Below are 12,383 nucleotides of genomic sequence, written 5' to 3' on the forward strand. Positions count from 1 at the left end.
ATCTGCCTTTTTGGCTCTCGTATTCTCAAAGACAGATGCAAAATGGCTTCTGTGATCTACTCAACTAGGGTTAAGGCTCTTCAGGATCTGACTATGGTTTTAGAGGAAAAGAAAATTGCCTAAGGGAATGCAAGAGACTCCATCTCATGGTCTTCCATCAGGTAACCCTTGTTACTATAGTGATTTTAATTCAAACACCAGGAAGATGCATCATAAGAGCCACAGCATGAATGATAGCACAGGTAGTGGCCTCATCCATAGGATTCCTGCTAACTCAGTTAGTAATAATCCTTATCTGAACTATATTTCTAGGTACAAGACTCAAATAAGCTTTACATATGGGAAATCTTCATAAGTCTGATGACTCCAATTCCCTAATAAGGATTTAGTAAGTTACCTATTTTTTTGTCTTTCTCCTCATTTTTTTACACATTCCTTGGAATCCATCTTAACATATTGTTTCTTGTGCTCTCTAAATACTAAACACAACTCAATGTGGACAACTGGCTTGCCACATAAATAATACTAAACTCACTTTACCTGTAGGCCCTCTTAATAATTATACCTAGCCTTCTCTTGATCTCATAATCCCTGAAACATTAATTTATCATTGATCTGGCTTACTATAAAATTAAGCAAAACACTAGATTTTAGATCAAGCAAGAAAAGCCCACTAATGCTTACTTACAAGAACATGTAAAAGAAGCAATAGGCCATACAGGCAGATATGCACAGAATATCACAAGGGGGAGTGAAAAAAAACCAAGAGATCATGGGGATCCAAACTCCAACAGTAATTCTGACAAGTTTGCAAAAAAAAAAAAAAAAAACTAATAAAAAAAGCACTTTGAAAGGAAGTGTTCTTTGTGGAATATGTGGACCACAGATGAAAGTAAACAGTCAACCATCTTTTACATTTAATAGTACTGTAATATTTAATAGAGGTGAAAGATGTAACATTACAGAGTAAAAACTTTAAAACAATAGAGTACTGGATTGCATCTTCCTATGATCATGTGTGGCCACAGGATATGCAAGGCCTGACAGGGTAATTGAAGGTGCCAGGAGGATACCTGTATATGAGGGAACTCTTGGTAACATTCAGGAAGCTTAAACATCCATCCTCACAATCAAGAAGCACACCAAACTGGCCCAATGGCTTCTCTATGTAGTGCCGGAATATTGGGCATGTGGTGAGGAGACAGTAATGATTAGCCTCTTTCACACACACAAGAAGAAATGTACCCTCAGATTCAATCATTTGCTTTCTACTGCTTAACCGGGAATCCTTACAGACTCCCACAGCCCAGTCACAAGAGTAATTCAAATCAATCTCCCAATAATATTTACCAGAGATGAAGCTCTATGATCTCCAGAAAGCAAAATAGAATCCAGCAGAATCTTCAGGTATATTTTTGTGTTGAGGTTTGAAGCTGAATGTTCTCATGACATTAAAAAGGTTCATTTTGGAATGAGGTATGGCTATGTTTTCAAAGAAAATGTGAGCTGTGGGAAGAGTCAATATTTTAGTTTAAATAACGATTTACATTTCTCAAGTGAGTGAAGTCCCCAAAATCTTCTTGGATTTAAAAAGAGAAAACTAAAGACTTGATGTTAAATGTGGCTTACATACATCCAAGTTGAGGATTTCCACAAGAAACAGAATGGTAGCATGATGAAGAGTTTTTTGAACATTTTTTATTTATTTATTTATTTTACAATACTATTAAGTTCTACATAACAGCCACAGATTCCCTTGTTCTCTCCCATCCTGCCTCCCTCCCCTTCCCCCCAGCATATCCCCCATTCCCACCTCCTCCAGATCAAGGTCTGCCCCGAGGACTGGGATAGACCTGATAGACTCAGTCCAGGCAGGTCCAGTCCTCTCCTCCCAGATTGAGCCAGGCATCCCTGCATAAGTCCCAGGTTTCAAACAGCTAACTCATGCAACCATCCCAGGACCTGGTACCACTGCCTAGATGCCTCCCAAGCAGATCAAGCCAATCAACTGTCTCACCTATTCAGAGGGCCTGATCCAGTTGGGGGCCCTCAGCCTTTGGTTCATAGTTCATGTGTTGCCATTCATTTGGTTATTTGTCCCTGTGCTTTATCCAACCTTAGTTTCAGCAATTCTCACTCATATAAACCCTCCTCTTTCTCACTAATTAGACTCCCAGCGCTTCACCAGGGGCCTAGCCGTGGATGTCTGCATCCAGATTCCTCAGTCCTTGGATGGGGTTTCTGGCCCAACTATTAGGGTGTTTGGCCATCCCATCACCAAAGTAGGTCAGTCACGGCTGACTCTCGACCATTGCCATCAGTCTATTGTGGGGGTATCTTTGTGGATTTCTGTGGGCCTCTTTAGCTCTTTGTTTCTTCCTTTGCTCATGTGGTCTTCATTTACCATGGTCTCCTATTCCTTGTTCTCCCTCTCTGTTCTTGATCCAGCTAGGATCTCCCACTCTCTTTCCCTCGACCCTCACCCTTCATTGCTTCCACTCATGTCCAGGCTGTTCATGTAGATCTCATCCATTTCTCCGTGTCTTTCTTGGGGTCCCATTTTCCAGGTAGCATCACTGGTGTTGTGAGTAGCAGACCAGTCATCCTTGTTCCACACCTGGCATCTTCCTATGAGTGAGTACATACCATATTTGTCTTTCTGAGTCTGGGTTACCTCACTCAGGATGATTTTTTCTAGATCCATCCATTTGCCTGCAAACCTCATGATGTCATTGTTTTTCTCTGCTGAGTAGTATTCCATTGTGTATATGTGCCACAATTTATTTATCCATTTTTCAGCTGAAGGGCATCTAGGTTGTTTTCAGGTTTTCGCTATTACAAACAATGCTGATATGAACATAGCTGAGCAAGTGCTCTTGTGGTATGATTGAGCATTTCTTGGGTATATGCCCAAGAGTGGTATAGCTGGATCTTGGGGGAGATTGATTCCCAATTTTCTAAGAAAGCGCCATATTGATTTCCAAAGCAGTTGTACAAGCTTGCATTCTCACCAGCAGTGGAGGAGAGTTCCCCTAGTTCCACATCCTCTCCAGCATAAAGTGTCTTCAGTGTTTTTGATCTTAGCCATTCTGACAGGCATAAGGTGGTATCTCAGAGTTGTTTTGATTTGCATTTCCCTGATGATTAGGGATGTTGAGCAATTCCTTAAATGTCTTTCAGCCATTTGTGTTTCCTCTGTTGAGAATTCTCTGTTTAGTTCTAAAGCCCATTTCTCAATTGGACTGTTGGTCGTTTTGATGTCTAATTTCTTGAGTTCCTTATATATTCTGGATATCAGTCCTCTGTCACATGTGGGGTTGGTGAAGATCTTTTCCCATTCTGTAGGCTGTTGCTTTGCCTTGTTGACCATATCCTTTGTTCTACAAAAGCTTCTCAGTTTCAAGAGGTCCCATTGATTGATAGTTTCTCTCAGTGTCTGTGCTACTGGTGTTATATAGGAAGTGATCTCCTATGCCAATGCATTCAAGACTACATCCTACTTTCTTTTCTTGCAGGTTCAGAGTAGCTGGATTAATGTTGAGGTCCTTGATCCACTTGGACTTATGTTTTGTGCACGGTGACAGATATGGATCTCTTTGCAGCCTTCTACACATTGATATCCAGTTATGCCAGCACCATTTGTTGAAGATGCTTTCTTTTTTCCATTGTACCCTTTTGGCTTCTTTGTCAAAAATTATATGTTCATAGGTGTGTGGGTTAATGTCAGGGTCTTCAATTCGATTCCATTGGTCCACATGATGGTTTTTATGCCAATACCAAGCTGTTTTTATTACTGTAGCTCTATAGTAGAGCTTGAAGTCAGGGATTGTGATGCCTCCAGATGTTGTTTTATTGTACAGGATTCTTTTGGCTATCCTGTTTTTTTTTGTTTGTTTTTCCATATGAAGTTGAGTATTAATCTTTCCAGGTCTGTGAAGAATTGTGTTGGTATTTTGATGGGGATTGCATTGAATCTGTAGATTGCTTTTGTTAAGATTGACATTTTTACTATGTTAACACTGCCTATCCATGAGCATGGGAGATCTGTCCATTTTCTGACATCTTCTTCAATTTCTTTTTTCAGGGACTTAAAGTTCTTGTCATATAGGTCCTTCACTTGCTTGGTTAGTGTTACCTCAAGGTATTTTATGTCATTTGTGGCTATCGTAAAGGGTGATGTATCTCTGATTTCTTTCTCAGCTTCTTTGTCCATTGTATATAGGAGGGCTACTGATTTTTTTGAGTTCATCTTGTATCCTGATATGTTGCTGAAGGTGCTTATAAGATTTATCAGTTCCTGGGTGGAACCTTTGGGGTCACTCAAGTATACTATCACGTCATCTGCAAATAGGGAGAGCTTGACTTCTTCCTTTCCAATTTTTATCCCCTTAATCTCCTTATGTTGTCTTATTGCTCTGGCTAGAACTTCAAGTACTATATTGAATAAGTATGGGGAGAGTGGACAGCCTTGCCTTGTTCCTGATTTTAGTGGAATTGCTTTGAGTTTCTCTCCATTTAATTTTATGTTGGGTGTTGACTTGCTGTAAATTGCCTTTATTATGTTTAGGCATGTTCCCTGTATTCCTGATCACTCCAAGACTTTTATCATGAAGGGGTGTTGGATTTTGTCCAAAATGCATTTTCTGCATCTAGTGAGATGATCATGTGTTATTTTTCTTTGAGTTTGTTTATATGGTGTATTACATTGATGGACTTTCGTATGTTGAACCACCCTTGCATTCCTGGGATGAAGCCTACTTGATCATGGTGGATAATAGTTCTGATGTGTTCTTGGAGTCTGTTTGCCAGTATTTTATTGAGTATTTTTGCATCAATGTTCATGAAGGAGATCGTTCTGTAGTTCTCTTTCTTTGTTGCATTCTTGTTTGGTTTAGGAATCGGTAATTGTAGCCTCATAGAAGGAGTTTGGTAATGTTCCTTCTGTTTCTATTATGTGGAACAATTTAGAGAGTATTGGTATTAACTCTTCTTTGAAGATCTGGTAGAATTCTGCGCTGAAACCATCTGGTCCTGGGCTTTTTTTGGTTGGGAGACTTTTAATGAATGTTTCTATTTCCTTAGGGGTTATTGGACTATTTAAATAGTTTATCTTGTCTTGATTTAACTTAGGTATGTGGTACCTATCCAGAAAAATGTCCATTTCTTTTAGGTTTTCCAGTTTTGTGGAGTAAAGGTTTTTGAAATATGACCTGATAATTCTCTGGATTTCCTCAATGTCTGTTGTTATGTCCCCCTTTTCATTTCTGATTTTGTTGATTTGGATTCTCTCTCTCTGTCTTTTGGTTAGTTTGGATAAGGGCTTGTCTATCTTGTTGATTTTCTCAAAGAACCAACTCTTTGTTTCATTAATTGTTTGTATTATTCTCTTAGTTTCTAATTTATTAATTTCACCTCTCACTTTGATAATTTCCTGCATCTATTCTTCCTGGGAGACTTTACTTCTTCTTGTTCTTGAGCTTTCAGGTGTGCTGTTAAGTCACTAGCATGGGATTTCTCCAACTTCTTCATGTGGGCATTTAGTGTTATGAATTTCCCTCTTAGCACTGCTTTCATAGTGTCCCATAAGTTTGGGTATGTGGTGTCTTCATTTTCATTTATCTCTAGGAAGTCTTTAATTTCTTTATTTCTTCCTTAACCCATTGGTGATTCAGTTGAGCATTATTCAGTTTCCATGAGATTGTAGGTTTTCTGTAGTTTTTGTTGTTGTTGAAATCTAACTTTAAACCATGGTGGTATGATAGAACACAGGTGGTTATTCCAATTGTTTTGTATCTGTTGAGATTTGCTTTGTGGCCAAGTATGTGGTCAATTTTAGAGAAAGTTCCATGGGGTGCTGAGAAGAAGGTATATTCTTTCTTGTTAGGATGGAATGTTCTGTAGATATCTATTAGGTCCAATTGGGTCATGACATCAGTTAAGTCCTTTATTTCTCTGTTAAGTTTCGATTTGGGAGATCTGTCCAGTGGTGAAAGTGGGGTGTTGAGATCTCCCACTATTAATGTGTGGGGTTTTATATGTGGTTTAAGCTTTAGTAATGTTTCTTTTACATATGTGGGTGCCCTTGTGTTTGGGGCATAAATGTTCAGAATTGAAACTTCATCTTTGTGGATCATTTCTGTGATGAGGATTTAATGCCCTTCTTGATCTCTTTTGATTGATTTTAATTTGAAGTCTATTTTGTTGGATATCAGGATGGCTATGCCCGCTTGTTTCTTAAGACCATTTGATTGGAAAGTCTTTTCCCAGCCTTTTATTCTTAGGTAGTATCTGTCTTTGAATTTGAGATGAGTTTTTTGTATGCAGCAGAAAGATGGGTCCTGCTTTCGTGTCCATTCTGTAAGCCTATGTCTTTTTATAGGTGAATTAAGTCCATTGATATTATGGGATATTAATGACCAGTGATTCTTCATCCCTGTTATTTTTGGTGGTAGTGTGTATGTACTTCTCTTCTTTGGGGTTTACTGTTGTGGCTTTACTATTGCCTGTGTTTTCAAGTGTGTATCTGACTTCCTTCGGTTGGAATTTTCCTTCTAGTGCTTTCTGTAGGGCTGGCTTTGTGGATAGGTATTGTTTAAATCTGGCTTTGTCTTCGAATGTCTTGTTCCTTCCGTCTATGATGATTGAAAGTTTTGCTGGGTATATTAGTCTGGGCTGACATCCATGGTCTCTTAGTGTCTGCATTACATCTGTCCAGGTCCTTCTGGCTTTCAAAGTCTCCAATGAGAAATCAGGTGTTATTCTGATGGGTTTACCTTTATAGGTCACTTGGCCTTTTTCCTTTGCTGCTCTTAATATTCTTTCTTTACTCTGTAGATTTAGTTGTTTAATTATTATGTGTCGAGGGGACTTTTTTGGGTGTCTAGTCTGTTTGGTGTTCTATAGGCTTCTTGTATCTTCATAGGCATTTCCTTCTTTAAGTTGGGAAACTTTTCTTCTATGATTTTGTTGAATATATTTTCTGTGCCTTTGAGTTGGTATTCTTCACCTTCTTCTATCCCTATAATTTGTAAGTTTGGTCTTTTCATCGTGTCCCAAATTTGTTGGACATTTTGGGTCATGACTTTGTTGGCTTTAGTGTTTCCTTCCACTGATGAAATTATTTCTTCTACTGTATCGTCAATGCCAGAGATCCTCTCTTCCATCTCTTGCATTCTGTTGGTTATACTTGCATCTGAAGTTCCCAATCTTTTACTCAGGTTTTCTATTTCCAGAATTCCCTCTGTTTGTGTCTTCTTTATTTTTTCAATTTCCCTTTCAGGTCTTGGACTGTTTCCTTTATTTGTTTCATTTCTTTTTCATGATTTTCTTTCAGTACTTTATTGTTTTCTTCCAGTACTTTATTGTTTTCTTCCAGGACTTTATTGTTTTCTTCCAGGACTTTATTGTTTTCTTCCAGGACTTTATTGTTTTCTTCTAAATTGTTTGCCCTTTCCTCTAGTTGTTTACAGCGTTCTTCCAATTTTCTTGTCTTTCCCTCTAAACAAGCCTCTACCTTCTTCATGATGTTACTCATAAGGCTACTTTCTTCTGCTTCTTCCAATTTTTGATGTTAATGTCTAGATGTTGGAGGTGGACTAGGTTCTGGTGATGCTGTATTGCTCTTCATTTTGTTGTATGTACTTCTGCCTTGACGTCTGCCCATCGCCTTGTGGTTCATTCTTGGTCTTATCAGTGTACTTGGTTCAGAAAGAGCTGACAGAATCAAGAAGTCTCTCTCTCTTGTCCAGATGGGAACTCTGGGGCAGGATGGAAGCTCTTATCTGGACTGGAAGTCTCTGGTCCAGAAGGGAGGTCGGGAGCAGGATGGGAGCTGGGGGCTGGTCTCTAAGTCTCAGGAGGTGGCTGGGGTCTCGGGCATATCGGTGTGGGGGCAGGGTGTGGATATTACAGGGGCTGCTGGGGGGTTTGGAAAAGGGGATCCCTCCTAGTGGGGCTAGAAAGGGACCTGCCCAGTGGCCAGAACCTGGGGCCAAGTTGGGCAGGTCTTCCCAGAGTGGCTGGTGCCCAGGGATGGGGTCCGGGTTGGGCCCAGATACTCACCTCTGTTCCAGAATGGAAGTCGGGGGTGAGTTTTTTGAACATTTTTAGATGCTACAGAGGAGCCTTTTTTAATTTATGGAGTAAAATCCAGTATAAGAAATTAATTGCTAAAGAATTTAAATGAAAATATTCAAATATATCCATCACTGACTACACTTAATTTGAATTAGACTCTCCTGAATTAATTTATCATTCCTTATGTCTCAGTTATCAACTGATACACTTTTCAGCCAATATTACATACAAACAACATTCATCTAGGTTTGTTTATTTGTAAGATGGCCACGTGATTAAATATGATTACAATGTGACTTACCTAGACATGTTTCTGGAAAGTTAAAATATTTGTGTTAGCAAAGGTTATCACATTATTGAATGGTACCTCTGGTAATTTTTTCAGTGGAGACACTCATCTTGGAACTGTTTGTAACTTTCAGTCAGTCCAGTGATGGGTAGGGCATTGAGTTCTGTTTTTACAGCCTGGGGCATGCTCAGCTGCATTTACTCACTCTTGTAAGAGAAGACATGTATCTGCCTGGTGCTAAAGATATCAACAATGTGATTAGGAAAAAAACTCATTCCAAGAACATCCAAATAGCTCAGGAGATAAATCCATTGCTATACAAGCCTGACAACTTGAGTTCAATCCATGAAACCAACAATGGAAAAAGAGGACTGTCCCCTGAAAGTTATCCTCTGACCTGCACACATGTGCAGTGGACATGTTACATGCACATGCACATATATTCACACACACAAATAATTATAAAAAATCAATTTTAAAGGTAACAAACACCTGAATATGTTTCAGAATAAGCATTTTGGGATATCATAGTGACCCCATGATCAGGAGGCAAGAAAATATATTCATTGATTCTCTTTCTGAAACTATGCCTGATACCAAACTCTTTCTCTGTGGTTGCTGCCCCATATTTACTACCAGGAAAATACAGGCTGTTGTCTTCCATGTGTAGGTTTTTAAACTAAAAATTTTAGCATCAGGCCTCATTACATACTCTCCTTCACTAATGTGTACTGAGTAAATGCACTTCCTGGTAAAAGAGTACAGAAATCATATCCATGAGAAGAATCCCAAACACATAATACACAAACAATTGAGTATTTATTATATGATGTATATCTGCACTTTGCTAAGGCAGCTTGGTGGTTTTTATAGCATATTTGATGGTATACTGGCATGCACTGATGGCTAAACTCACCTGAAAATGTCATTCAAATTCTACAAACAAAAAAGAAAAACTTAGATTTCTGAAGAAATGGCATGCAATGCTTGTTTATAAAGTTAATATAAATGTCAGTCATCTTTACAACAATCTACCCTGAAAATTTTTATGTCTCAAGATGATGCCAACCAAGTAGATTAGCAGAAATCAAATTTTTTTTGATGAAATCAGACTGGAGAGTAAAATTTGAGAAGGACATGGGTATTGACTGTACATTGCTTTTGAACCCCCAAAATCTGTAAAGAAAACTTTCACTGAGCTTTCCTAAAAGCTCAGAGTAAGGACACTTCAAAAGGATGATCTAAAATCCTGCATGGTGCTTCACCCCTAGTTCCATGACTGCAGGATTAGAAGTCAGAAGATTACTGTGAGTTGGAGTCCATCAGCACTACATCTACACCATCTGCACCACAGTATAGAACCCTATCTGAAAATCCCAAACTCTTAACTCTCCATAACATGGCTTTGAAACAGAAGAAATTAAATAATAGCTTTCTTTAAAAATGTGAACAATATCCATGAAGAGGTAAAAAAATTCAGCAACCACTGAAATTAAATATTTCTGAAAAGGAAACACACCTGATATAAATACAGGAAATATTGAAAGCTATCTTAGTATAACCATCACCAGCTGGGGCCTAAGAAAATAAAGTCTCTTCCTGCATTTCTCCATACTCACATGCACCAGGACCACATATGGCTCCTGGGAAATTACCATCAGCTCCTGATACATTTCTATTAGTTGTTTGCTGTTTTGGACCATCATGGCTTCATTTGTCCTGAGTTTCTTTAAAACACAGTGGCCTTCAATTCACATAGACTCAATGTGTTGCACTTCCTCTTCACAGAGGAGTGGGTGCAGTTTTGTATACTCTGTCCTGATCATTTGTTCCCGCAGAGTCAAGTAGTCCTGTACAAAAAGGACATTCTCAACCATATTTGCAAAGTGGTTTTGACCGCCTCTGTTGCATCCTCCTATTCTTAAATTTCACAAATGACTTCTAGAATTCTGCTACAGAGACTCTGGTTGACTGTCTCCATTTTTCAGAAAATGTAAATTTCTTGGTTTCATTTATTTCTTCTTTATTAAATATACAAGCAATCAGACACTAAGCATGCTCACCCATATTAGAGATGCAAAGGTGCCTGAAAAAAAGGTATTTATTCATAATTCATAAGTTCAAAAAGATACAAAACTCTACATGTAGTAATTAGAATTCATGGTGTAGTCTAATGCAGTGTGCTCAACTGTCAGCAATTCACTCATTATTCCCCAGACTCTTCTGCCACAGCTAGACCATTCTTTCCATGAAGAGAGATATAATATACACAAAGAATTAGAGGCCAGCAACATATTTTCCAAGCATCATATCCCATGCCTTATATTCAAATCTTGAATGACAAATTTTGAAAAATATCTGCTTAGACCAAATTTTAATCATGGTTCTCTTACTCACCATCCACAGAGCTGTCATTCTGTTCTCTGCCTCTAAATTCTCTTGATTTTCTTGGATCTTCTCCCATAAAGATGCCATTTGCTTTACAAGTCTTTCCTGTAAAAAGCGATTAATATCAACTTTTGATAAATAGTACTGATGGAGAGATCTTGGACACTAAATACAATTACTTTAGTAGGAGTAGAAGGATCACAATATTCTTTCTTTTCTTACTTTTGGTGACAATGAATTTTAGATTTTGGAACACAGAAATAGAAAATACAGCATGTCCCTTTGTTCTGGTATAGTCAATAATAATCATGGCTAATGTCTGGGTAATTTGGATAAAACTGTGATTCCCAGATGCTTCTCTCTAGTTGAGTCCAATGTACATTTTCTAATTTAGTCTCCAGTCATAGACACTTTTAAAAGATATGAATTTAGTATTGCAATTTCCAGTGACCTGGGCATAATGTATCATAAAATATAAATGATCTTCACACTCATGGGTCTCCCAAGGGATGCTTGAACTTATAGTCACCTTTACTTCATTAGATGTTAATAAAGTGCCACCATTCTGAAAACAGTGCCTTTGTCATAATGAGGACCAGCATCTTCCTGTGGTTTGCTAAGCCTACCTCTCTCCAGCTTGCAAGTTCTCTCAGAAGCATCACTTACCATTTGATCCTCAGCAGCTGCTTCACTGGGACAGTGTCTGTGTCCTCTGTGCTCATGGGAGTTAGAACAGAGTGGACAGAGGAAGATCCTCTTCTCACTACAGAAATTCCTTTGTCTCTTTGTGGATCATACACTTATGCTTTTCAGAGCTCAGTTCCTTCATGAGGCTGGCTTTTCTGACAATGGACACCAGTTTCTTCAGAACAATGTTGGTTCTCAAGTCCTTCTGTAATGGTTCCCTACAAATAAGGCATTGCACAGGAAGTTGGATGTCTTCCCTGGAAAAGTAGAGGCAGGCTCGACAGAAGCTGTGGCCACAGCTAATGGTGACTGGATCTGTCAGGCAGCGCAGGCAGAAGAAGCAGGTGAGTTCTTTCTGAAAGGCTTGTGAGAGGTCTGACTCCATTTCTCTAAAAGAAGAAAAGCAGAATTACTATTATTGGACCCCAGAGAAGCTAGACACTGAACAAATATCCATCAAGTTGTGATTCAATCTGTGTATTGCAAAACATGCTTTATTTTTTTGGTGACCAAAAATCAAGATATGTATAGAATTTCAGTTTGTGATCTTTCCTGTTTCACCCTTCTTAACGGAAGTACACATTGATCTGATGGACTTCTGAGTCCTACTACCTGTATCTTCTTTAGAGACTTCATTCAAATTAGAACCTTGGTGCTTGGACTGAGACTGGCTTCCCCAGTGCTTATGGAAAAAAAATATACACTGTGGAGTGATCAGACTCCTTCATGTCCACATCTTGGCCTTTCACTACAGACAGAGGTATTTCAAATACATCCTTCTTTGTTTTCTATCCAAGAAAACACTCCCTACTTCACATGGTGTGGGGCATTTACCCACCAACCGCAAAGCTCCCTAGAGTTTTCTTGAGTGTGAGCAGCAGGAAATATTAGATAGAAGGATTTTTTGCAGAGAATCTTGTGGAGATAAACAGAAAATAAAGGA

At 38.7% G+C, this 12,383-nt stretch overlaps 1 protein-coding gene across 1 annotated transcript; it reads right to left on the reverse strand.

Annotated features, from left to right (window-relative positions):
- Nucleotides 1-1,012: 1,012 nt before the first annotated feature.
- Nucleotides 1,013-11,825, reverse strand: LOC114690935 (tripartite motif-containing protein 43-like). The gene is given in 5 exon segments (XM_028865942.1): nt 1,013-1,363; nt 9,985-10,215; nt 10,763-10,858; nt 11,420-11,525; nt 11,527-11,825. Coding segments are annotated over 5 exon segments (1,083 nt in total).
- Between the last annotated feature and the right edge of the window lie 558 nt (nt 11,826-12,383).

This window comes from Peromyscus leucopus, chromosome 7, assembly GCF_004664715.2.
Source record: "Peromyscus leucopus breed LL Stock chromosome 7, UCI_PerLeu_2.1, whole genome shotgun sequence".
In the NCBI taxonomy this organism is placed as follows: Eukaryota; Metazoa; Chordata; class Mammalia; order Rodentia; family Cricetidae; genus Peromyscus; species Peromyscus leucopus.